This window comes from Myotis lucifugus, unplaced genomic scaffold (assembly GCF_000147115.1).
Source record: "Myotis lucifugus unplaced genomic scaffold, Myoluc2.0 scaffold_419, whole genome shotgun sequence".
Classification (NCBI taxonomy): Eukaryota; Metazoa; Chordata; class Mammalia; order Chiroptera; family Vespertilionidae; genus Myotis; species Myotis lucifugus.
In genome coordinates, this window is record NW_005871467.1 from 554336 (window position 1) to 580910 (window position 26575).

The following is a 26575-nucleotide window of genomic DNA, read 5'->3' on the forward strand; positions in this document are numbered from 1 at the left end:
ATGATTCCATCTACTATTCCTAAACTTTAGGGGTCCTCAAACTTTTTAAGCAGGGGGCCAGTTCACTGTCCCTCAGACCGTTGGAGGGCCGGACTACAGTTTAAAAAAAAACTATGAACAAATTCCTATGCACACAGCGGCAGCAAAAACACCCGGCAGGCCAGATAAATGTTTTCGGGGGGCCGCATGTGGCCCGCGGGCTGTAGTTTGAGGACCCCTGTGCCTAAAGTAAAGATGATTTGTCTGAAATGCTGATATCTTATTCCAGGGATGTACTTTTATGCCAGAGAAAGTATATCCCTATTATATATTCTTGATATGAGAATCACTAGGATTATATTTCAAATATCTAATCTAAGAGTTGTCAACTTTGCCCGTACATCAGAATTTCAAAGAAAACTCAATATATATTGATACCCTGGCCCCAGTAGGGTTACATGTGGGAAGCAACCAATTGATGTGTCCTTTTCACATTGATGTTTGTCTTTCTCTCTCTCCAACTTCCCCTCCCTCCCTTCCACTCTCTCTAAAATTCAATGGAAAAAATATCCTCAGGTGAGGATTAACAACAATAATGTATATATTTGAAATAAATAAATAAAAGTAACCCAGATATTTTGTCAAATCCAGTGACCTGAAAAAATTCACTATCTCAAAGAATTAACTGTATCCCCATGTTCATTGCAGCATTATTCACAATAGCCAAGACTGACTAAGTGTCCATCAGTGTGAGACAGGCCAGTAAGCCCGGACACGTGGACTAGAGAAACTGAGACAAATAGCTGAAAAACTGTCTGAGAAACTTACAGCCAGATAAAGAAGGTCACCTCCATAGCGATGACATCTAGGCCTCAGTTATATTCCAGCTCCAGGCCCAGAAAAGCAGCAAATCCAGGTGGGCAAGGCCAGGACCAGCTGCAGTGACTGATGACCCCTTGCCCAGGCACTGACCAATCAGTAGAGGCCACAACCATGAAAGAGCACACCTGGAAAACTGGTGAATATTCTGCCGAAACCCTCCTGCGGCCGCCCCGAAGATTCCCGCCTGCAAGAGAGAAAAGCCTCCAGCCAAGGAGTCCAGCTCATGCTCTCCCTCTGGGGAGCAGCCTGCACATTCCCTTTCCCTTCGTCTTCCCCAACTTTCCCCCCAGGGGCATGCATCTCCTAAACTCTAAGGGACCCCACGAGACTTGCAACCAGGGAGCAATGGGCAGCAGCCGCTCACCTGGGCTAACCTGTCTCCAAGGCCCCCTTTTCTCTGACTTCCCAGGGAGCCAAAGCAGCCCAGCCTGTGCTCTCCTGTTGCTTCTTCTGTGCTAAGCCCTTCCTTATTTCACTGTCCCCAGTTTTAATAAATGTAACCTCACAGTCACCTGGACTCATGTTGTGAAATCTTTCCTACAGGAAGTCAAGAACCCACACACTACCATCTGGCCCTAGGCAGGCTGGGTCAGGGCCAGGTCCCCTGTACGGTAACTAATGGATAAATGGATAAAGCCATTTTTTAAAAAAGGAAATCCTGCCTTTTAAGACAACAGGGATGGACCTGGAGGGCATCACCTTAAGTGAAGTCGGAGAAAGACAAATACTGCAAGATGTTATTTGAATGTGAGATCTAAAAAGGCTGAATTTATAGAAATACAGTAATGGTTGCCAGGGGCAAGGGTGGTAGGGAAATAGGGAGATGGTAGTCAAAGGCTACAAACTGCCTACTATAAAGTTAATAAGTCCTAGAGATCTAATGTACAGTGTGACTATAATTAACCATACTGTATATATATTTGAACGTTAAGAGTCAACGTTAGCCTGGCCGATGTGGCTCAGTGGATGGGCATCCACCTGTGAACCAGGTCACAGATTCCTGGTCAGGGCACAGGCCAGGGTTGGGTGGTTCCATCCTCAGTAGGGGGCGTGCAGGAGGCAGCAGATGGATGATTCTCTCTCATCATTGATGTTGATCTCTCTCTCCCTCTCCTTTCCTCTCTGAAGTCAATAAAAAAAATTTTAACAGAGTAAAATTTAAATATTACCACCATGCACACAAAAAGATAATTATGTGAGGGGATGGAACTATTAACGACCTAATTGTGATAAGAATTTTGTAATAAATACGTGCATTAAAACCATCATGGTGTACACCTTAAACTTACATACATGTCCATAATACCTCAAAAAAGCTGGGGGGGGGGGGGGGGGGCGGGGAGGGACTTAGGAGACCTGAACAATTGATCTCTGAGCTGTATCGGATGACTGTAACCTAACTCATAGGACTCGGGGCATGTGCAGAACCAGTCCTCACAAACATGCAGCTGCCTGGGCTCCTCCAGTCCTGCTCCCCCCCCCCCCCCCCCCCCCCCTTTTTTTTCTTTTGGAAAGGGCGCCTACGGGAGCGAGCGCCCTTCGCGTCCGTTACCAACCCCGTCTGCGCGGGGGTCTGACAAGGTCGAGCCTTGCTGGCAAAGCGGACGACCCGCCCTCTGCACTGGCCAACCCCGGGCTACCCCGCACACGGAGGTGACTCCGGACACGGAGGTGACCCCGCACACGGAGGTGACCCCGCACACGGAGGCGCAGGCGCCGCCGCTCCGCCGGCCTGAAACGGCGGGCCGGGCTTCACGGTGGCCGAGCCTCAGCCACCTGAGATCTTCAAGTTACGGGCGCCGCCCTGACCCCATGACTCAGCCTCAGGTGGGGGCCCCAGTTTGACAGCGTGGTTGGGCGGGAACGCCACTGCAGGACGCGCGCGCGATCGTCCCGCCAGAACGCTTTTGGGGGAAGCCCCGCGCCCTCAGCCCCCGGGGACTTGCTCCCTCACCCCGCGTCCAGGCGGGTCTGGGAGACCGTCCGGCTCCCGCGCCCGCGAAACCGATCTCCCGCGAGACCGCCCCTCCGCCTCCGCACCCGATAGGCCGGAAGAGAGACCCCGCCCCCTCCTCAGCGGTTCCCCGCCCCACACGAAGGCGCCGTCTGAAATGACTCCTTCCACCAGCCACTCATTTCTTCCCTCCAGGCATCACGGAGTTCAAACTCCCGCCGCATTCCAGACCCTCCACCCCCTCGCTGCTCCCAGACGAAGGGAAATGCGTTCTTTCGGACTGCGCACGCGCAGGCAGGTGCGGGCGGGGCGGCGGCGCAGGCGCAGAAGCAAGCTCCTCCTCGGCGGTCGCTAACCTCGTGGGCCGGCTGTCCGCGGCAGCGAGGGGAGTCCAGCCTTGGTTTTGGCGGCATCCACCGTGGGCAGCGGACTAGGAAAGGTCATGGCGCCGGCGGAAATCTTGAACGGGAAAGTGGTCTCCACGTAAGCACCTGTCGTTGTCAGGGCGCGTTGGGCTGCAGGCAAGGGTTCTGAGCAGGGTGTGCAGGTCAGCAGCAATGGACCCATTTTTTATTTTTTTTTTTGCGGGAGGGAGACCTGGAGCGCAAAATCAGACCATCCCGGTGGGCAGGAAGAACCTTGTCCTGAGCCCTTCACATCGGTCTCCTGTAGCTGAGAAAAGGGGCTCGGGCACAATCCGCGTTTGCAGATGGGCTGCCTGTGGCTGTGCCCGCTGGCGACGGTGCTTCTGGGACAAGCCCTCTTACCTGGCCCGCTCTGCTCCCAAAAGTGCGGCTGCTGACAACTTTAATTTCAGAGAGGAAGGGACAGAGAGAGAGAGAGAGAGAGAGAGAGAGAGAGAGAGAGAGAGAGAAAGAAAGAAAGAAACATCAATGATGAGAGAGAATCATTGATTGGCCGCCTCCTGCACACGGGGGATCGAGCCCACCACCCCGGCATGTGCCCCGAGGGGGAATCTAACCTTGACCTCCTGGTTCATACGTCCATGCTCAACCAACTGAGCCATGCCTGCCGGGCAGGGGCTTAATTTTCCCTTCAATTTAATGCTCCTCTAACAATCATCTCCTGGTCCTAGAGTTACATTCTAGTTTGGCTCTTGAATTTTGACAATATTCCATATTCCATTTGACTTCTTCCTGTGTTACCCCCACTGGAATACCTAGTGGATATGATTGCCAGGCTTACTCCCGGGAAGTGATCCCCCTCTGCTTTTTGTGTAGGAGGTGACTAGTGGGGAAAGATGAGGCTGGAAGAGAGAAAGACGTACAGGGTGGTGCAAAAATAGGTTTACAGTAATAATAATGCAAGAATAAACGGTTTCACATAGTCACAACTGTAAACCTACGTTTGCCACGCCCTCTTGCAGGTTGCTCTTGGGACCTTGAACCTCACCAGTTATTTTGTAACTGCTGTAGTTGGCAACAATAACTCCTATGAACTCCTAATTTTGTGAGTAGAGACTTTTTAGTGAATTATAGAGTCGTTGGTGGTGAAACCCACCTTGGAGCAAAGTGATTGTTTCCTGGAGAAAGAAAGTGAAGTGTGAATTAGATTGTGGTGACTCACACTGGTGAGGAGAAGCCCCAGGCTTTTAGACTAGAAATCACAATGCTTATATCAGGTAGCTTTTTTTTTTTTTTTTATAAACTTTTAAAAAAATTCTTTATTAGTTAAGGTATTACAAATGTGTCCTTATCCTCCCCACTAACCTCCCCCCCACTCATATTCTCATCTCCCTGTTGTCCATGTCCATTGGTTTGGCTTATATGCATGCATACAAGTCCTTTGGTTGATCTCTTCCCCTTACCCCCTCCCTCCCTTACTTTCCCTCTGGGGAGTGATAGTCTGATTGCTGTTTCTTTGTCTTTGGATCTGTCCCTGTTTATCAGTCTATGTTGTTCTCTATAATCCACAAATGAGTGAGATCATGTGGTATTTATCTTTCTCTGACTGGCTTATTTCACTTAGCATAATGCTCTCCAGCTCCATCCATGCTGTTGCAAAAGGCAAGAGTTCCTTCTTTTTTACTGCAGTGTAGTATTCCATTGTGTAGATGTACCACAGTTTTCTAATCCACTCATCTGCTGATGGGACTTACGCTGTTTCCAAATCTTAGCTATGGTGAATTGTGCTGCTATGAACATATGGGTGCATATATCCTTTCTGATTGGTGTTTCTGGTTTCTTGGGATATATTCCTAGAAGTGGGATCACTGGGTCAAATGGGAGTTCCATTTTTAGTTTTTTGAGGAAACTTCATACTGTTCTCCACAGTGGCTGCAAGAGTCTGCATTCCCACCAGCAGTGCAGAAGGGTCCTTTTTCTCCACATCCTCTCCAACACTTGTTGTTTGTTGATTTGTTGATGATAGCCATTCTGGCAGGTGTGAGATGATACCGCATTGTCGTTTTGATTTGCATCTCTCGTATAATTAGTGACTTTGAGCATGTTTTCATATGTCTTTTGGCCTTCTGTATGTCCTCTTTCAAAAAGTGTCTATCTAGGTCCCTTGCCCATTTTTTGATTGGATTGTTTGTCTTCCTATTGTTAAGTTTCATGAGTTCCCTGTAAATGTTGGAGATTAAACCCTTATCGGTGATATCATTGGCAAATATGTTCTCCCATGCAGTGGGTCTTCTTGTTGTTTTGTTGATGGTTTCCTTTGCTGTGCAAAAGCTTTTTATTTTGATGTAGTCCCATTTGTTTATTTTCTCTTTAGTATAAACTTTTATTCTTTAAATATATATATTTTGTTGATTTCAGAGAAGAAGGGAGAGGGAGAGAGAGATAGAAACATCAGGGGTGGGTGAGAATCATTGATCGGCTGCCTCCTGCATGCCCCCTACTGGGGATCTAGCCCACAACCTGGGTATGTGCTCTTGACCAGAATTGAACTTGGGACCCTGCAGTCTGCTGGCCGACGCTCTATTCACTGAGCCAAACCAGTTAGGGCCAGATTGCTTTTCAACATGTGGTTTGTTGAATTGCATTGTTTCTGTTTGACCTTCATTTTTTGTTTATTTATATTCAAACCTACTCCCTTTACCAGTGGCTTTTTGGTGATGAAAGCTTCCTTTTAGAAAGTCTGGTTTGTGGAGATAATTTAGGTTTGCTTCTTGGCAGGCTGAGAATAGGTGCTCACTGAATATGTTTTGAGTGAAGAGCAAGTTAAATATATAAGCTCCATAAGGGCAAACACATGCATTGTTTTGTTTATGTCTATATAAACACTTATAAACCTTCGTTTTTCTGGAGAAGACTGTTTTGGGCATTGAACGGCTCTCTCCCAGCATGCTCAGGGTTAACATAGCTAACCTGTCCAGTGCCCCATGGTTGAGCAATCAGTTAGTTCCTGCTAACACCGTTCATAAAGGAGCATTAAGACTAAGGCCTCTTTGTGTTTGCAGATTTCTCTCTAATGTACTTACAAAATGGCTCTTTCAGACACTGCCACACGTTGGCACCTCGACTTTCATGGAGAGTTTGACTCTAGGAACTGGTAGTGCTCAGAGTTCTCAGAGGGAGAGAGCTCTGCAAGGAGAGGCAGCCTGCCTGACTCACGGGGTAGTGCAGTCCCAGCTCCTTGTGCTGCAGCTGACCCTTGGGGAAGCCTGAGCAAGAATGTGGTTCTGACAGCTTGACGAGGTTGGGCTACAGAGGCTCTGGGCAGGGTGTCCCACCTTCGCTCTTTTGCTGGGCCAAGGATATTCTTGAGGAAAGGTGAGCGAACTTCTTACATTGCAGCCAGGGATCCTGGAGTCTGGGGAAAGGGTCCCTCATTCCCAAGTTTGCAGGTCAGCTTCCTCGGTTGCCATCAATTTTGGGGTCTCTGGGGACGAATTTGCAAGCCCTGGGCAGTTTATTCCCGGAGGTAGTGTTTGAATTGTAAACTCTCTTCCTTGGAGGGAGGAAAAGTAAGGCAGGTCATGAGTTCCACAGTCAGAATTTCTCCAAAATCCGGTCTACTCCCCACATCCCATCCTGCAGTGAGGGATATAGTTGAGGCCAGAAACGTGATGAAACTTGGCCATCGGTTACTAGGCTGGTTAATGGCAGAGGCTCCACTAGAACCAAGGTCTTCACAGGGTACATGGTGTTTTCCACTTTATTAGGTACTTACCACTTAGCTTTAAAGGAATTTCATCAACTAATCTTTTTTTCTTTATAGCAATCTTCTCACTGCCATACTTCCCACTCTGCTGAGAAGGCCCTTCCTAGCTTTTATTTACTTTTATTGTTCTCCCTTTATACTTTCCTGGTAGCTAAGACTAGACAAAGTTCATCCTTCTAGATTCCTTCTCTGGCTTTTCCACCCTATGGGAAATCCGGATCTTGTTGCCAAATTATCTCCCTTTGGGAGGAAAATCCCCATTTCTTCCTTAAGGGGAGTTCCAAAGTTGCAGCCTGAATTTGATAATTGGAGGAGAACTGAGGGTTAGAAATAAGTGTCTTTTTTTTTTTTTTTTTTTTAATCCTCACCTGAGGATACTGATTTTAGTGAGAGGGGAGGAACATCAGTGCCTGAGGGAAACATTGATCGGTTGCCTCCTGTACCCACTCCCACCAGTGATCGAACCCGCAACCTGGGTATGTGCCCTGACCGGGAATTAAACCAGCAACCTTTCGGTGCAAGGGATGATGCTCCAACAACTGAGCCACACTGGCCAGGGCAAGTGTGTGTCTTTTTGGATACTTACTTATTCAACAAATATCTGTGTGCCTCCCAGATGCCAGGCACTCTTCAAAGTCATGAGGCTGTAAAAGTGAACAAAACCTCCCAAATCTCTCATATAGTTTGCATCCCGAGGGGTGGAGCTAGGCAGTAAAAAAAGGTAAAGCCGAATGTGAGAGGGTATGAAAGAGAAAGCCAGAGTAGGGAAGAGGAACAGATTTCTGAGGCATGGGGTTGCAGTTTTCAATATGGGAGTGAAGTTCATACTCAAAGTGATTTGTGGGCAAGGATTTGAAGGACGTAAGGCCATGAGCCTGCCAATGTCATGGGGAAGAGGACTCTTGACCAAAAACAAAGCCTTTGCCATGGACTTTGACCTCATCAATTATTAAGCCATTGCCCTGGGTCAACAGTGATGGATCCTGGAAGCTGATTGTGAATAGAGGAGCTGAATGAGGGGAATCGACCTTGATGGTGACAGCACACCCTGGTTTTAGGGAAGTGTCCCTTAGGAGATTATACAAAAGGGTTTAAATTAGACAGTGTTAGAAAAACCACCCTGATTTGGTTTTTAGACTAGAAACCACAGTTCTTTCATATGTATGCTTTTCATAGTGGGGCCCACTGAATTTTGTGATTTGTTTGACTATCCCTTTTCTTTGTTTGCTATAATGGAGCCTGCTCCCTCATTGATGGCATTTTTCTTAAGTCTTTTTTTCTAGAAAGAGCAGCTATACAGAGACAGATGATTTGCCTCATGGCAGGCCACTGAGTGAAGGTGCTCTGAGTGTTTGTGGGTTGAGCAAGGCAAGTTGGATGTTTGTGAGCTTCTGCTGTTTGTGGGTGGTATTCTCGGAGCTAGCCTGCTCCCTCCTCCATGGGCCACTGGGTAACTCAGTTTACCTCTTTGTGCCTTAGTTTCCTCACCTGTATATTGGAGTAATATGGGACCTAATTCATGAGGTTGTTAAAATTAAATGAGTTATTACTTATAATAAAGCAGTGCCTGGCACATAGAAAGTTTTAATAAACAGGTGCTTGGGAAATACTTGTTGAATAAACATGTGGTATTTGTGTTTATTCAGACTGTATCTTTGGTAGCCTGTCTATTTCAAGACTATCTAACCACAGATTTGGCCACCAGAGCGGATTATGTTCCCAAATCCCAAGCAGGCCTCTGGATCATCACCCAAAGGGAATATGGAAAGAATGTGGAAAATTGGGGTTCTCCACTTGGAAAGAAAGAGCAGGTCAAGAGCTCTTATCTGAGATAAGCCTCACAAAGGCCTGGCCTTTCTTGCTTTAGAAATGACAGAAGTGCTCTGGCTGCTGTAGCTAAGGTGGTTGAGTTCATCCCATGCACCAAAAGGTCACTGGTTGCAATCTCCGACAAGGCAGAAGCCCAGGTTTTGAGCTAGGTCCTCCGTAGCGGGGCATGCAAGAGGCAGCCAATCGATGTTTCTATCTCACATCCATGTTTCTATCTCTTTCTCCCTTCCTCTCTCTCAAAAAAAAGAAAGAAAGAAAGAGTTCATTCTTGTATTATTTATTACTGATCACTTACTAAAGCTGTGCTCTGTGGGCCTTTTAAGAATCATTTGAGGATTACTCTAAGCTTCAGTGTTTGTTGACTCAGGCAGCTTCATTTTCATGTAGCTGTCTTCTCCATGTAGTTAAATATCCTTTACTGCCTTCTTTGTCTACCTGTAGCTTCTGTTGAAATGTCTTTGTTAGGTCATATTTTAGGAATGCTTTTCTCTCAGTCCTAAAGTTCCAAAATTAGAAAATGAGCCATCATCTTAAATAGAATGAATTGGATTTGTAATGGACTTTTCCAGGAATAATTGTACAAGACTTTGGGCAAAAGCTATCTGGGTGACTGTTTAGGAGTGTTAGGGGTCCTCTGACTAGGACTCTTCAGAGGTAATATGATTTCATACAGATGTACATCTTTGACTTTTATTATCTAGGCTTTTTTGGAGGAAACTGATAGTAACAGACTCTTGTCCATACACATTCAAACACACATTGACAGGTTGAGATAAATGATTCCCACTTTGATGTTTGCCTCTTAGAAAGAAAAGATAATGCCTCAAATTGTGTTTTATTGTCCAATAGCAGGGTTTCTCACCCTTGGGCACTGTTAACATTTGCACTAGATAATTCTTTGTTGCGGGGAGGGGATATCCTGTGCATTGCAAGATATCTAGTTGCATCCCTGGCATCTACCCACTAGATGCCAGTAGTAACTTTGTTAAAGCTTCATCAGCGTCTGTTCAGAACTAATTGGCTATGATAACTATTTTACTAGTATCTATTGTCATGACTTGAGAAATTTTAATGGTTTACTACTATTTGTCTTACTACATTCGTTAACACTCAGATATTTTCTCCAACATCGAGACTGAGATATTTCTTCCCTTAGATTTTAGAAGATGTTGATGGAGGATGGTGTAACTTTGGCATGAGTAGTTCTATTTGGGGATCAGGAGTATTTCTCCAAATGCCTATTTCTGCTTCACTTTGTCCCCAGGTCTTTTACTAGGGTGGTATAGATCATGGCCTTGGCAGAAATGGGCATCTGCAACTCAAGGAAGTTTCTGTTAATTTAGGTTTCAGTGGTTAGGAAATTCTTCTATTATAGCATTTAAACTTTCTAGAAGTAATGACCTATAAAAATTAAGGCACTTTCCACCATTTAATTCATCACAGCTCTGGGATCCTAACGTAAAGACACAAGGGAGGAGTGCTGACTTTTCTCTCCAGAGTCCTCTTTTGTAAAAGTTTCTGAACTTCAGCCAGACCTGACACTTGGCTTTCTTTATTTCACTTTTCATCTCAGGGTTCTTCAGCTAGTGGCCTACCCAGGAAATTAAAACAGGGAAGATATTTTTAAGAGACTTACAGAGACCCAATTACCACTGTCTTTTTTTTCTTTTTTCTCACCAGAGCTGAAAACTTTCCACTTGTTGCTTTAGTGTTTGGAGCTATCGACTTAGTTCTTGCTGATTGTGCATTTCTAAATTCCTCTTATTGCTATTCTGGTCATGTCTCATAACAAGGCCTAAATGTTAGCTTTTAAATAAATCTTTCTAGTGGGGAGAATATCCCTGCTAATACAATTTCAAAAACAATCCTGCTTTTTAAAAAAATATATTTTTATTGATTTCAGATAGGAAGGGAGAGGGACAGAGAGATAGAAACATCAATGATGAGAGGGAATCACTGATCAGCTGCCTCCTGCACACACACACCCCCACACACACACACACACCCCACACACACACACACTGGGGATCAAGCCTGCAACCCGAGCATGTGCCCTTGACCGGAATCGAACCTGGGCTCTACCCAACAATTCTGCTTCTTAGGAAAAGTTTCAGGAAGTCAGTGTAACTGATCTGAAGCTATAATCTTTTTTAGAAAAAATATTGCAAACTGAGACCCACTTAAATGATAGCATAGAAAATACAGAACATTTTGTTCTTTGTTCTTAACATTCTGGGCTGACACATTTTCCACCTATACCACTTTGTAGAACTGGGTTCCCATAGCTTGCTACCTGCTGGGGAAAAGTATTATTTTTAATTTTCTCTACACTTCCTTTTTCAGGTCTCAATGCTCACTTATTCTAGAATCCTTATGAGATTAGATAAATAAATGTACCGTATCAGTATGAAATCTGCTCTGTAAAATGTTTGTAATTGTCAGTCTTTCCAGCTCATTTCACAACCCCAAAACCTCAGAGTCATCTGTAGCTCCAATGTTTTCTCTGTGCTTCATATTAATATGTCTAAAATCCAACCACTTCTTGCCAGCCTAACATTGATACCATATTCCAAGCCACCATCAACCCAGACCTGGATATTAAGAAAAAAATTGTAAATGGAAGATTATAAGAGAGGGTTTTGCGTGCCAGCAAAAGTTACTGGCGTGCCATGTTTGGCACGCGTGCCAGGGGTTGCCCACCCCTGACATAGACAGATCTTGTTATGTTCATGACTGTGTCAAACTGGGCAAGGACTATTTTGACTACTTACTTATGGATGTAATTTAATATACTTGATGTCCTATTTGTTGTATTGTTGAGAAGTTTTGTGTTGATAAGCTAATTTATCATTGTTTCAGATCAGATTATACTTTCAACCTTGTGTTAAATACTTTTGTAAGGAAAATCCTTCTGTGAATTAGAGTATAATTTTTTAAATTTTTATTGAGAGAGAAAGAGGAACATTGATTTGTTGTTCCACTTATTTATGCATTCATTGGTTGACCCTTGTATGTGCCCTGACCAAGGATCGAACCCCCAACCTTGGCGTATTAGGATGATGCTCTAACTAACTGAGCTACCTAGCCAGGGCTAGAATATAATTTGTAAATTCATATTGAATTTCAGTGGGATTTACTATCATTCAGCCTTATGTGGATACCCTGTGATTATTGTACTATGGTAGGTTGAGCAGGTGTGAGCTAAAGTTCCTTCCTGCAAAATTTTTCATATAGCACTTGGTGACTAGAAACAATGAAGAAATATGAGGATTAGCAGCCTTCCAGAAGTGTTGGGCCAAGTTTTCATTTGTTCACTGTGTTGTCTTGAATGCCATAACTAATATGTTTTAAACTGTCCCCATACTACATGACCCAGTCAGTATCAATAGAAGTTAGAAATGATCCATGTCGCCCTAGCCGGTTGCTCAGTGGTTAGAGCATCAGCAAGCAGACTGAAGGGTCCTGGGTTCGATTGCAGTCAAGGTCACATACATTGGCTTCAGGCTCAATTCCTGGCCCTGGTTGGGCCTATGTGGGAGGCACCCAACTGGTGTGTCTCTCACATTGATGTTTCTCTCTGTCGCTTTCCCTCTCTTCCACTCTCTCTAAGAATCAATGGAAAAAATATCCTCAGTTGAGGATTAACAACAACAAAAAAAAAAAGAAGAAAAGATTCATGACTATTTGAAGCCTGGAAAATTGATGGGCAGTACATATTATACCTGTTAATGACTCTTCTGTTTTTAATTTAAAAGAGAAATACATATAGTAATCCACATCATTTTTTGCTTGAAACATTGTGTTAACTCCAACCTTTCCTTTTTCTCTAGGCAAATAAGGGAGCAACTGAAGAGCCAGGTCACTCAGATGAAGGAGCAGGTACCTGGTTTCACACCAGGCCTGGCGATATTGCAGGTATCATGGCAGTGCATTTCCACCAATAACCTCCTTACTCAGTCTCTCAGTAGCACTTAAGACAACAAGAACTTCAGTCTCTCCCCATTTTTTATTTATTGGGAAGGGGGTGGCTTCTGTGAAACCTTAGAGCAGTGGTTCTCAACCTTCTGGCCCTTTAAATACAGTTCCTCATGTTGTGACCCAACCATAAAATTATTTTCGTTGCTACTTCGTAACTGTAATGTTGCTACTGTTATGAATCGTAATGTAAATATGTGATATGCAGGATGGTCTTAGGCGACCCCTGTGAAAGGGTCGTTCGACCACCAAAGAGGTTGCGACCCATAGGTTGAGAACCGCTGCCTTAGTCCTTTGCAATTTCTCCTTGCAGGTTCCTCTTCAGCTCAGCTTCTAAATGTTGGCATGCCCTGGCCCTCTGCTGTTCTCTGTGGGCACCCTTCCCCTAGTCCAGTGTCTCTTGAGATTTGGTCTTAGAATCCCTTGATGCTTTGAAAAATTGAAGACCTTTAGGAACTTTTTTTTTAAGGAGCTTTTCTTTTATGTTGATTTATCCATTGATATTTACTGTATTAGAAATTAAAAATGAGAGGCTTAAAAAATATTTACACGTAAAAATGCCCAATGGGAAGATCATTATATGTTAGCATAAGTAACATTTTAATGAGAAAACTTGTAGAAAACAAAATTTAGTGAGAAGAGGGGCAGTATTTTACATTTTTTGCAAAACCCTTTACAGTCTGGCCTAATGGAAGACAGTGGGATTCCCATCGCATCTGCACTCAGTCTCTTGCTATATGCTAGTGTGATTGAAATGTATGAGCCAGCGGTCCCGGATTGCAAGGGGGATGTCTGACTGCCGGTTTAGGCCTGATCCCTTCAGGGATTCCTATGGGATAGGGCCTAAACCGGAGTTGGACATCCCCCTAGGGGTCCTGGATTGTGATAGGGTGCAGGCTGAGTTGAGAGACACCCCCCCCACCCCTCCGTGCACGAATTTTGTCCACCAGGCCTCTGGTTTTTCTTATAAAGATGTGAAAGGGAAGGCTTTTTAAAATAGTCTTTCCAGATAATTGTGAATATACCAGGATTCAATAAGCAGAGTTTTTAAAGGTTAGTTACAATGTGTAATCTGAACCTTATCTTTGAACTTTCATACTTTGTTGCATCGAAATCTGTGTTGGAGTTTGAAAGAAAATGTACCCCATGCATAGTTTTGTTATGTCCTTCATTCCTCATTTGGAAAATAATAGTTCACTGGATTATGCAGATCTTCCAAATGTTAACACATTGATCTGGCATAAAAAAATTATGATCATTAATATTACCAATGAACTCGTCTGAAAAGACTTTAAGTATTGAGAAGTCAAGCTCACAGGAGTGAATTTAAAAATTCCGATTTTTTGCTTGGAAACTCAAATGTTATCATTGGCCAACAAATACAATTCGTTATTTTCCTTGAAGTAGCAGGCTAACTTTGTCCACTGTTGAGAAAATATTGCCAAATATTCAAAGCTGAATAATATTGTTTGTCAGTTCTTCTTTCAAGTCAAGATGGTGTTCCATTTAAAAATGCAGCTGGCTCAGCTTGCAAGGCAAAACAGCCCAGTGCTTCTGCCGCCAGCCAGTGTACTTTGGTATGCAGCGGAAGTGCTCGATGAGTGCTTCCCAGTTCCCTACACAGGGTACTAAAAAGGTCGGTTCTCAGGGTCCAGGTTTAATAACACGAATGGCTCTCACTGCTTCACCCGGGCACCTGTAAGTGCCACTGGCATCAGTTTTTCCTGAGCATGGATGGCAGTGAAGTCACCAGCCGTCTTACTCATTCACCATTACTTGTGCAGCCTCAATATAAATGGCAATACAGTGAAAAAAGCAAGTGACATTGTCGTGTCATTATGAAAATCGTTTGGCACTCAACAGGTCTGAAAGGTCTTGGGATTGTCACAGGAATGTGTGGACCATTGCCCCAGGCCAGCAATTTCCAACCTTTTTGCACCTCATGGCAAACAAACTAATTACTAAAATTCTGTGGCACGCCAAAAAATGTATTTTTTGTTGACCTGACAAAAAAAGAAAAAAGGTATAATTTTGACTCATTCACACCAGACAGCTATTTTTGTGTCGGCTGTTGGTTTTTGACAATCTAAGAGATAAGAGGTCAGTGCCTCTGACTAAATAGTCAGGCATTGCACGCTTTAAAAATTCTTGCGGCACACAGGTTGAATATTGCTGCCCTAGGCAATTTCACCTGGCTCTGAATATCAGCAGTAGGCCAGTAACTTATACACCCTGGATCTCTTCTGAGTCTGGACTCTGGCTTTCTGGGACATCACTTATTTCCCTTTCTTCTAATCTTTTTTGCTTGTTTCTCATCTCTCTGAGGAATTCAAATCTCCTGTTTCTTCCTCATCTCACCTAGAACATTTGAATACCTCAAGGCATAGTTTTCAACCACTTTTTCATCTTGTTCTTTCTCCAAGTGAGCTCACTCAGTCTCATGGTTACATGGGAGAATACATCCTAATTTAGACCTCTGTCCACATTTTCTTGCCTGAGCTCCAGATTCATCCAGTGGGAGGCCTTCAATAAATATCTGTTATATAGACAACTGTACAAAGAATGTTTTGAAGGGTTGATTTGGGTGACAGGAAACTGATAGCTTTCATTTGAAATTCCCTTCAGAAAAACCTGCTTCCAGGTAGCTCTGTTAGAGCGTCGTTCTGATACGCCAAGGTTGTGGGTTTGATCCCCAGTCAGGGCACATACAAGATTCAACCAATGAATGCATAAATAAGTGGAACAACGAATTGATGTCTGGCTCTCTTTCCCTCCCTACCTTTCTCTCTCTCTCTAAAAAATATCAATTAAGCCCAACCAGCATGGCTCAGTGGTTGAGCATCGACCTATGAACCAGGAGGTCACAGTCAGATTCCCGGTCAGGGCACATGCCTGGGTTTCGGGCTCAATCCCCAGTGGGGGCATACAGGAGGCAGCCGATCAGTGATTCTCTCTCATCTCCCTTGCTAAGTTTCTGTCCAGTGTTCATCAAGAATTTCAGAGTGAATAGTACTTAAATATTTCCCCCATTTTTGTTAAATTTATTAAGAGGCCTTAGCTGAGAAGAAAAACACAGAAGGCCTGTTCTGCCTGGTGTGTTCTCTCCTGTGGTGGATATTTCTCTTTTTGCAAATTACTAAGAATCAAAGGTATATGTTGTGGGTATATACTCGGTACATGTGGGGGATCAGTTATTTCTTGGCTCATGCCTATGAGTTGTTTGTTGTAGAAAGAGTAAATGTCATAAACTAGAAATCTGTTTCTTTACCCCTTTCCTTAGCAATATTGTTTTTTTTCCTCCTGTTTTTTAAAAAAATATATTTTATTGATTTTTTTACAGAGAGGAAGGGAGAGGGATAGAGAGTTAGAAACATCGATGAGAGAGAAACATCAATCAGCTGCCTCCTGCACACTCCCTACTGGGGATGTGCCTGCAACCCAGATACATGCCCTTGACCGGAATTGAACCTGGGACCCTTCAGTCCGCAGGCCGACGCTCTATCCACTGAGCCAAACCGGCCAGGGCCTGTTTTAAAGATTGATTTCTAAACTCATATTTTAAATTTATTGATTGCAAGTGTTTTTGTTTACATGAACAGTTTTCTACAGCTTTGTCTTCTCTGTCCTCGCCAATAAAACAGTGGTAGAATATTTTAATCTTGCACTTTAGCACCAGAGTTAGCATCTTTCCATGATGCAAGACCTACACATACTATGTTGTAATTGTTGGCCTTAAACAAATAGCTAATATTTCTCTAGCAAAATGGGTTTATTCGGGAACAACAAACAGTTGTAATTCAGGACATGCAGTCTAAAGTGCACCACGTGCAAGTCCAGAGAAACAAAGGAGAGCAGAAGCTCTTTTGGGGACTTGGGAGGGGCTGCTGTAAAGGAAGAATCCACTGGAGGAAACTGGAAGGTCAGGGTCTGGTGACTTTTCATTGGCTGAGCTGTGGCAGCCTCCCATTGGCTGAGCTGTTAAGGTGGAACCCTTTCTTCCTGCTGAGGTAGTCAAGTTATACCACTTCCTGTGAGAGGTGCACGGTCCATCTCTTCCTGCTGGGGTCAGTCGTGTGCTTTGAGTGATGTGTGTGAGCGTTCTCTCTTCCAGCCTCCCAACTCCACTTTCAATGAGCTTTCTGTTTATTTTCACATAATCACATCTCTGCTGCCTCGACCTCTCATTTTTTTTCCATCCTGGTGACCTGGCACCACCATCTTCCCACACCTGCAAACCAGAAACCTGAGATCACCTCTAGGATCTCCCTCACTCCACACATCCCCTTGGGGTTATGGTGCTATTGAGCCTGCCTCTCCTAAGCTCTTGGAATCTGTTCCTTGTTTTGATTTGTGCTGCTCCACCCCCTGGGGCCACTGCAGTCTGGCGCTTACAGGTTTCAAGTTTCTGATCTGGATGCTTCCAGTCCTTTGCTGCCCTTGTCAAAATACAAATCTGATCACCACCCACCCATCCACACCCACTCCCATCCCTCCGGAAGGAAAAACAGTACTGCTTCATAGTGTCTGCTGACATTCAGGGATTTGTGTATATTGGTACTAGCCCTGCAGGTTGGGCACTGCCTCCTTATCACAGTAACTGATGCGCAGGGATCTTGGGAAGCTTTTCCGAAGCCACGGTCTGCAAGGGACCGAGTCTGGGATGTGTACCCAGATCTATCTCCAAAAACCATTTCCTTTTCCCCTTTGTTTTCCTAATTTCTTAGCATTGCAGTCAAGGATATTCATGATCTGGCGGGGGTATATGTACCTAAAAGTTGGAATTTTTAAAAAACATAATAGACTGTTAACTTCCCAAATAACTGAATATTTAAAAGAAATTATGACTTTTCATTCTCAGAGATACAAATGAGGTTGTATTCCATCCCCGTAGCATATAAAATACTTTATAATAAGAAAAGCATAATATGCTAATTAGACTGGACAGCCAAACAACCTTCCGGATGTCCTTCTGGACAACCTTCCGGACAAAGCTGGGGCTGTGAGGGCTGAGGTAAACATCCATGGCTGCGAGGGCCGAGCCCCTTGCACGAATTTCGTGCATCGGGCCTCTAGTCATTAATAATATAAGAACTAACACTTGCTTCCTACCAGGACTATTCAGAGTGCTTTGCTCATGGCAACTCATTCAGTCCTCACAAAGGACAAGGACAAAACAATAAAATTAATGAAACAATAAAATTAATTAATTCACCTGACCTGAATATCTCTTGAAGCAGAAAGAAAAATTAGTGAGTAGACCAATACCCAAGTTATTTTATGTTATAAAACAGGGGCCCAAGTCCAAATGCTGTTCAGGTTGTAAAGTGTTAAAAAAAGAAGCAAAATGTGTGACAATACATGGCCTGAAAAACCCTAAATATATACCGTCTGGCTTCTTCCAGAACAGTTTGCAGACTCCTGTTGTTTAAAAAAAAATGTTCCTAACTTGTTCTGGGCAAGGACTTTCTTCAATAATGTAATTCACCTCCTTCTGAAAAGAAATTAGCATTCTGATAAAATGCTTAAGTGATTTTCTTGATAAACTCTAATGGATTTAAGATTTGTTCTGGGGAACCAGTCTTCCACCCACCCACTTGATTGACAGTCACGAATCTACTGTTCTTCATAAACCTTTTTGCATCGAGTCTAGGATGATTGTATAACCGTTTTCCTGTCCTGAGAGTGAGTCTTTGAATTGGCTTCTAAGAGGTCTTTTGCTTTGCATTAGGACAGTGATGGCGAACCTATGACATGCGTGTCAGAGGTGACACGCGAACTCATTTTTTTGGTTGATTTTTCTTTGTTAAATGGCATTTAAATATATAAAATAAATATCAAAAATATAAATCTTTGTTTTACTATGGTTGCAAATATCAAAAAATTTCTATATGTGACACGGCACCAGAGTTAAGTTAGGGTTTTTCAAAATGCTGACACACCGAGCTCAAAAGGTTCACCGTCACTGCATTAGGATTACAACGAAACTTTGACATATGCTCATAACTGTAACTGTTAAGCTTTCTTTTTAAAATGAGTGGCAGTTTTGCCCTAGCCGGCTTGGCTCAGTGGGTAGAGCGTCAGCCTGTGGGCTGAAGGGTCATGGGTTCAATTCTGGTCAAGGCCATCCGCCTGGGTTGCAGGCTTGATCCCCAGTAGGGGCTGTGCAGGAGGCAGCCCATCAATGATTCTCATCATTGCTGTTTCTCTCTCTCCCTCTCCCTTCCTCTCTGAAATCAATAAAAGTATATTCAAAAAAATAAAATGGAGGTTTAGAAAAATTCTTTCTGAAACATTTAGACAGAAAACAGTTCCTATAATGGAACAACAACAGCAAAAAAAAATTACTACGTTTCTGAAGGAAAATGATTTGACAGCAAATTCAGCCAAGTGGATCCTTCAAGTGCAAAAATAGCAAAATGATATTTTCAGATACAGAGAGACTCAAAAATGCCTACATACCTTTCATGGAAAAGTGACTTACAGTTGCGTGTCAGCTACCTGAGAGATGAGTGAAAGTAAACTGCAATAGAGAGAAATTATAATTTTAAAAGGACAGGCAGTGGATTTAAACTCAGAGTTAAGTCTAAATAATGAATTGTAGTTATAAATATTAATGAAAATGTAAAAAAATACTCTGTATTTAGGACCATCTTCTTTCCTACTTTGATCTAAAAGTCAGTGCATTAAATCTGGTAACTCAGTCAATGAAGGTTGGATGCTAGGGGCAAAGAATGTATAGAAAATGGCCAAAGGAAAAAATATGTGAGGCACTAAAATTCTAGGGAAGCCCCCACAGGAAGCAGGTTAGATTCAAATAAGCCATTAAAAAAATTACATTTCCCTCAGCAGACTTATCTTTCAAAAGATGAAATTCAAATTGGCATTGGCAAAACAGATCTGTGTGTACAGAACAACAGAAGCTAAGAGTGAGACAATGATCGGTGGGCCTTGGGTGGGGGGAGCTTCCCATTGTAGCATCAACATGACAGGGACTGGAAATACTCTGTCACTAAGGCCAGCTTCTTTCTCCGCGGTTGTCCTGTTAAAAGGAGTCTTGCGTCAATATTGATGGACCTACTATTTTTCCCTCTTTATTTTGGCTGAAGCCAAATTTATAGCATTTCACCCTGAGCGTCTATTTCAACCTTGAAAAGGACAATTGTCAACCACTGGAACATGGAAAACTATTTGTAAAATAAAATTTTACAGATAAACGGTTACAGGGAAAACCTATAAATATGATCGTGATGAAGTAAATACCAGTAGAAGGAACATGGTGAGACCTAGCACAGTGGTTCAAAGGATTTGGCTGCTTCTTTGTCTTGGGGCCAGCAGACTGCCCTTTGCCTCGCACAGGTGTCTGCTCTGTGGAAGGTAGGAATAGTCCACCCTGGCTGGTTTTCTTCTCTTGTGTGGGCATGAGAGCTCTCCACTGCCCTTGGGAGTGAGGGAGAGGAAGCAGAATGTGCCCTCTGGGTGTTCCTATCTCAGCTGTATCGTTTCTCTTCCTGATGACAGTCCCCCAGCCCTGTCTCTCTCAATGTCGGCAGAAATTCTACGCTTTAGGCAGGCCTGCAGCACCCTGGCCTAATTTTCAAGGCAGATACAGACGTCCCCTGCTTTTTCTTTTCTTTTGGCCTTGTTTGGGGAGGGATCCCTAATCCCACCTGTGTCCACATCTCCAACCTGCCCCGACCTTCTCCTGATTCTCCTGTTAGAGTTCTCTGCAACAAGAGTTTTTCTGTACACCTTGACTTTCCTGATCACTGATCGTCTGATTTGCATGTATTTATTATTCTAGGTTGGCAACAGAGATGATTCCAAAATGTGAAGCTGAAGGCTGCAGAAGAGGTGAGGCGAGAACAGCAGTGTCGTCACCCCCACCTCACCCCAGGTCCTGCCTGCTACCCTTGCCCTTGGGGCGCCTCCCCATAAAACCTTTTCTCGCCCACAGCAGACTCTCATTTATGTTGCAAGTCAGAAATGGGTGACCTAGAGCTGCAGCCTCTGGTTTACCCTTGAATATTTTCTAATCAGTGATCTGCCTGCTTCCCAACGAGCAGGAATAGTGGACATGAAATTGCTGAAGTGCAGTGATGACAATTAAGTGAATGATGAGTGGGTCAAAATGAGAGGCTGATTTTTCAGAACATAGGGTGAAATGATTAAAACACCGCGTGGTTTGTTGTAGTCATATCTGTATGTCTCAAGTTCTCTTGCTGAACACCTCTTTTAAATGTTCATTTTTGCAGATTGGGATCAAAGCCACTCACATTAAGTTATCAAGAACGGCCACAGAAGCTGAGGTGAGCTTTTAGGAACTGAGTGTGAAGAGGGCAGCTGAAGGCTTTCCTCTCTGGTTTTGGTTTAATAGAACTTTAGGGATTGATACATTCAGCGTACAGAAGACCTCCAGGTAATTCTTTCTCCACAGACTCTGCCTCCAGAAAATCTTTGAAAATACCTATGGAGTAAATGGTGCAGAGCTAGGGTGTGAATGTTTGGTACTCAGAGTGTGATTGCAGCAGCATTTGTTTCCAAATCACCTGCAGTGTTGATTAAAAAATGACCCCTTGCCTGTAGTTATATGCATCTTAAAAACCAAATGTGCATTTCATTTATGTGATGCTCCAGAATAAGCAGAACAGCCCAGCCGGTGTGGCTCAGTGGTTGAGCATCGACCTATGAACCAGGAGGTCACGGTTTAATTCCCTGGTAAGGGCACATGCCTGGGTTCCGGGCTTGATCCCCAGTAGGGGGCATGCAGGAGGCAACCAATCAATGATTCTCATCATTGATGTTTCTATTTCTCTCTCCCTCTCCCTTCCTCTCTGAAATCAATAAAAGCATTTTTTTAAAAGAATAAGTCTGTGATTAAAATCAGAACTGTGGTTGCTTGTAGATAGTGGGTTAACTGAAGGGGCAAGAGGTTAGAAGAAATTTCTGAAGCCATGGAAATGTTCTGTATCTGCAGTGTCCAATAGGGTAGCCACTAGCCCCCTGTGGCCATTTAATTAAAATGAAAGAAAATTTTAAAATTCAGTTCTTCAGTTGTATTAGCCACATTTCAAGTATTCAGTAACCACTATTGTATTGTAAGTTGTGTAATAGAGAACATTTCTGTTATCACAGAAATCTTGATTTAGACCACGGTGACTGGGTATTATTGTTGAAGTTCTTAGTTCTTTGATGGGTTTCTTACCAGACCCCTGGTGACTATATTCTGTGGTAAAGTAGAATTCTCTCAGGATTCAAGAGGAGGTACATTTTTTAAAAAAACAAAACAAAACATTTTATTGATTTTTTACAGAGAGGAGATAGAGAGTTAGAAACATCGATGAGAGAGAAACATCGATGAGAGAGAAACATCGATCAGTTGCCTCCTGCACACCCCCTACTGGGGTTGTGCCCGCAACCAAGGTACATGCCCCTGACCGGAATTGAACCCGGGACCCTTCAGTCCGCAGGCCGACGCTCTATCCACTGAGCCAAACCAGCCAGGGCAACAGGAGGTACATTTTGAGATGATTACAATTAAACTCTTAGGGGGCAATGGGACAACCTTCCTTTTGACTTGGAAAGTGTTTCTCCACCCTTTGATTTCTGTGTGACACACAGATTGTATGTGGTATTGTTTTTAGGTATTAAAGTACATTACGTCTTTGAATGAAGACCACACCATACATGGGTTCATCGTGCAGCTACCTTTAGATTCAGAGAATCCCATTAACACTGAAGCAGTGGTCAATGCTATTGCACCTGAAAAGGATGTAGATGGGTGAGTGTGGCTTAACTTTCTACATCACATTGCATGGTTCCAAATATAAATAATATATTTGCTTCTAAAGAGTAAAAACACCTAAATTACCTTTATTTCCCCCTTCATTGCTTTCACTGTTTTAGATTGACTAACATCAGTGCTGGAAAACTTGCTAGAGGTGACCTAAATGACTGTTTCATCCCTTGTACACCTAAAGGATGCCTGGAACTCATCAAAGGGACAGGTAAAAACCAAAAGCAAAGCACCGTTTCTTAGAGCCTGGCCTTGACATGTGCAGGTACAGAGGAGGTTCATGTGGGCCCTGCATAAATGGACTTGATCGGCACGAGGACCGATCTGCTAGGGGGCTTTACCTAAATCCTCAGTATTCTCAACAAGCCTATGAAATGGGTACTCTCATTGTTCAAAAGCTGAGAAAACAGGCTCAGAAAGATTGAGTAATTTGTCCAAGAGGCAGCAGAGCCAAGTTCAAAGAAATTTGTGTGTGTGTGTGTGTATGGGGGGGGGGGGCGGAGGGCTCTGTGGTAGTAAGAATTAAGATACTATGTAGGGGTACAATGTGAAAAGTCCCCACCTCCCCAGTGGGCACCTAGACCAATGTCTGGAAACCATCTCTGAACAACTGGCTATATTACCTCATCACCTAAGGAGCATCTTGGTTTTTTGATTTCATCACAAATCCTTTAGCAGAGCTTATTTTTTTACGAGGAAGTGTGTCCTGTGTAGAGGAAGTGGATCAGAAGTTTGAAGTGGAAAGTGCTGGCCTGTGTAAAAGAAAATGTTCTGTGGTTAGTGAGAAAAGGTCAAACGATAAGCCTGTGACAGCTATGGCTGTTCAGTCCCACCACTAAGTTTATATTCTGCAGCCTATTTAGCAGTTTGTTGCAACTTGATAAAAACCAATCCCATGAGCCCCAGCAGCTACAGGCTTCTGCTTCCTCTAGTCTAACGGCTAGTGAAGCTGCCATTAGTTTAAACACTTCAGACTTTGAGGGCTTTGCTTCTAGATGTTTGTGGTGTTAGCATTATATAGAAGCTTATCTTTTTTGGATAAAATTAATGTTTTGCAAGAAGCACAACTTAAGCACCAACTGCCTTAAGCCCTTCAGCCACAGCTTAGGTAGGGGGGCTCAGGTGGAGTCTTCGGTACTTTATTTCTGCTCTTTTCCTAGCTCATTCTCAGACTCCGTTTGGTGGCCCCGAGCAGCTCCAGCCTTGTTCCATTCTTGTGCCTAACAGTCATGGGATTGGATCTCATTGGCCAGGGGATGAAGTACGGTCACATATCCACTGTTGGGTGCTCGCCCAGACCATTTCTATTAAGGAGAGTATGTCAGTCAAGAAAAGGACATGGGTATAGTGCCAGAAGGACGGGTGCTGAGTAGGCAAAAAGAAAGCTTTCTACCACAGTTAAATTCCCCTTTTTCACTTTCCAGCAAATAACCCTATGGATCAGGCCCTAAGCCAAAAGAAAGTTAGGTGAGGAACTGCATAAATACTCTTACCCAAGGTGGAAAGAATCACCAATACGTATTAATCTAATTGCCCTCACTTCCCTCCACCCCGTTGCATGCCTCCTATTTGTCATCACTATTTTTTCCACGGAGTTGAATCTGATATCTTCTTCCATATGGCTGTTTATTAGCTGTATGTCACGGTTTCTTTTTTTTCTTTAGTGTAGGTTTTCTTCCCACTCTCCGGTGACTGAATGAATGTATCTTGGCTTAAGCAGCTCTCAAAAAACCCACAGCAAGAAAGTGCTGCAAGCCTCCAGCGTGCTTGGGTCTGGGGTGACCCTGTGCATTCCTATAGTGCTTGCTAGAACATTTTGGAACGGTTTGAGGCCTTGCCCTGCTGCATCCGGAGCAAGGTTATAGAAATTTCAGACAATCGCAAAAAAAAAAAAAAAAAGAAAGACAGAAACATGTACAGGACCAATTTGTAGCTAAAACCCTGGAGTTGAGAATATCATTTCCTAAGAAAGAGTGTTTTTGGAAGATTTCTTATTGGTGTTCTGAATCTGTTTCTGTGCACTTGTTCTGAATTTTCCCACATAGGTGACATGCGAAGGAGGGCGGCTCCCCCCAGTTCTCTGATGCACGCTGGCTTTTCTTGCAGGGGTGCAGATTGCCGGAAGGCATGCTGTGGTGATCGGGCGCAGTAAAATAGTCGGTGCCCCCATGCATGACTTGCTTCTGTGGAACCACGCCACAGTGACCACCTGCCACTCCAAGACTGCCAATCTAGACAAGGAGGTAGGGGGTCCAGCGTGGAGTGGAAGATGATGATGATGATGATGTGTGTGTGTGTGTGTATTTGTGTGCATGTGCATGTGTGTGGTGGCGTGTTCTCACTTAATGGGAACAACTAACATTTAAGTGCCAGAAGCTATCGTGTACTTTACCTCATTATCTCATTCATCCTAACAATTCTATGATTCTTCTGTAACAGTTCTGTGATTCTTGTCTCATTTTGTAAGATGGAAAAACGAATTCACACAGAGCACTTGCCCAAGGTTATGCAGATTTTGTTCTGACTCTATTCTTTCTGTACCAGTCTCCTCTGTGGCAGATAGGGGTTGGCAGAGTAAGAACTGGGATTGACTCCTGGCAGCCAGATCCCAAACTGCTAAGAATGGTGGCCTCGGAGATAAAGGTGCTTCGGGGGGAAATGTGTGGACAGAGGTTCCATGACACTGTCACAGCTTGTTCTTGCCCCTGCTTCAGATTCCTGAGCCCAGGGATTCTCGTCTGTACACATCCTGTTGACAGTGCAGTCTCTTAAATGTGGAGAGAGCAGGAGAGAGGCCCGGCACCTTCTCTGACAATTGTCGCCAAGCAGCCTTCTGCGGGAGGTGGGAGTTCCCACATTTCACAGGGAGCAGTCTTTGGATATTTTTCATTCAGGACATCATCCTAGGCCTGTGGCTCCTTTGGGTTCTTATCAAGTTCCCCATTTGGTAAAATACCTTTTGAAAGGGGGGCTTTTGACACGTATAGGAATGAGCAGAGCATCCAGAGAGCTGTCAGTGAGTGGCCTGCAGAAAATAGCTGATGACGGTGAAAATCTCCTGCAGGGATGGAAGGAATGTCCTTTCCACGTCTAGATTTTTTATGTTTCGCTTTTAATTTCTAAAGTCAGAATCCTCTCTCCTTAGGTAAATAAAGGTGACATCCTGGTGGTTGCCGTTGGTCAGCCTGAAATGGTGAAAGGGGAGTGGATCAAACCCGGGGCAATAGTCATCGACTGTGGAATCAACTACGTCCCAGGTGAGTGTTGCTGGGGGAGGGAGGTGGGTCTGGTGGAGGGCTGGCTGAGGAAGACGTCTAGGTCATCAGGGGAAGCCTCAGTGAGAATCCCTGGTCCTGTTTTAGGCTGAAGTGCTGAGGTTCAGTGTGATGGGCCCGCCCATGGGTGCTTGCAGTCAGTAGATGGGACGTCGCTCCTGGCAGGCAGGCCAGCTTGACGGCAGAACCCGTGGTTTTAGCCGCTGCTGTGCAGCTCCCGAGATGACTTTGTCCAGGGAGAAGACTGCACAGGGGGCAAGAGGGAGGTTTTACAAGAAAAAGAAGGGGTTTGACCTCCTTTTTCTAGGCTGAGAGGGTAAAGCCTTACAGGCACATCCATAGCTGTCCTTGGCATCCTTCTCCCTAATTCATGCCTCTCCTGTTTTTGTTTATGTTGTCACCATTCTTCCTTCCCACAGGTCTGGACCTTTTCTTTTCCCTCCCAATTATTCCCCTTATTGGATTTATTTTTAAATATTAGATTTTCTCCTCCCTTCTCTGTCCTCAGTGTCACCGTTGAGTGTAACCCTCTCAACTGGATGGACTGCTGTGAATTTCTTACCAGTCTGATGCCCATTCAGATCCATCGGTGTGCTTTTGCCATATTCACCTTGACATGGGCCCATGAGCCTCCTCGTTCATGTGACTCGTCAGACTCCTTAACCCCGTCCTAGTGGCAGCCTCCTCTGCGGCCTCTTCACATGCACTTTGTGAAAGGCCTACCTTAAGTTGTTGTAAACGGACCACATGCCCGTC

At 44.0% G+C, this 26575-nt stretch overlaps 2 protein-coding genes and 1 non-coding gene across 3 annotated transcripts in view; 2 read left to right on the top strand and 1 right to left on the bottom strand.

Annotated features, from left to right (window-relative positions):
* LOC102430785 (trichoplein keratin filament-binding protein-like) overlaps window positions 1-3259 on the bottom strand; it is a 31340-nt gene extending 28081 nt beyond the window's left edge. The window contains 3 exon segments of the mRNA XM_023743912.1: window positions 808-844; window positions 2386-2593; window positions 3172-3259. Coding sequence (XP_023599680.1) covers window positions 808-844; window positions 2386-2593; window positions 3172-3259 — 333 coding nt within the window.
* Window positions 3163-26575, top strand: part of MTHFD1 (methylenetetrahydrofolate dehydrogenase, cyclohydrolase and formyltetrahydrofolate synthetase 1) — a 54791-nt gene continuing 31378 nt past the window's right edge. Inside the window, 9 exon segments of the mRNA XM_006102568.3 lie at window positions 3163-3298; window positions 12607-12691; window positions 20553-20571; window positions 20574-20602; window positions 21004-21057; window positions 22393-22529; window positions 22655-22755; window positions 24651-24787; window positions 25690-25801. Of these exon segments, the coding sequence (XP_006102630.1) occupies window positions 3258-3298; window positions 12607-12691; window positions 20553-20571; window positions 20574-20602; window positions 21004-21057; window positions 22393-22529; window positions 22655-22755; window positions 24651-24787; window positions 25690-25801 (715 nt within the window). The 5' untranslated portion in view covers window positions 3163-3257.
* On the top strand, window positions 24293-24424 carry LOC111823198. Its single transcript, XR_002826207.1, has one exon. It is a non-coding gene; the product is annotated as a small nucleolar RNA SNORA9 (small nucleolar RNA).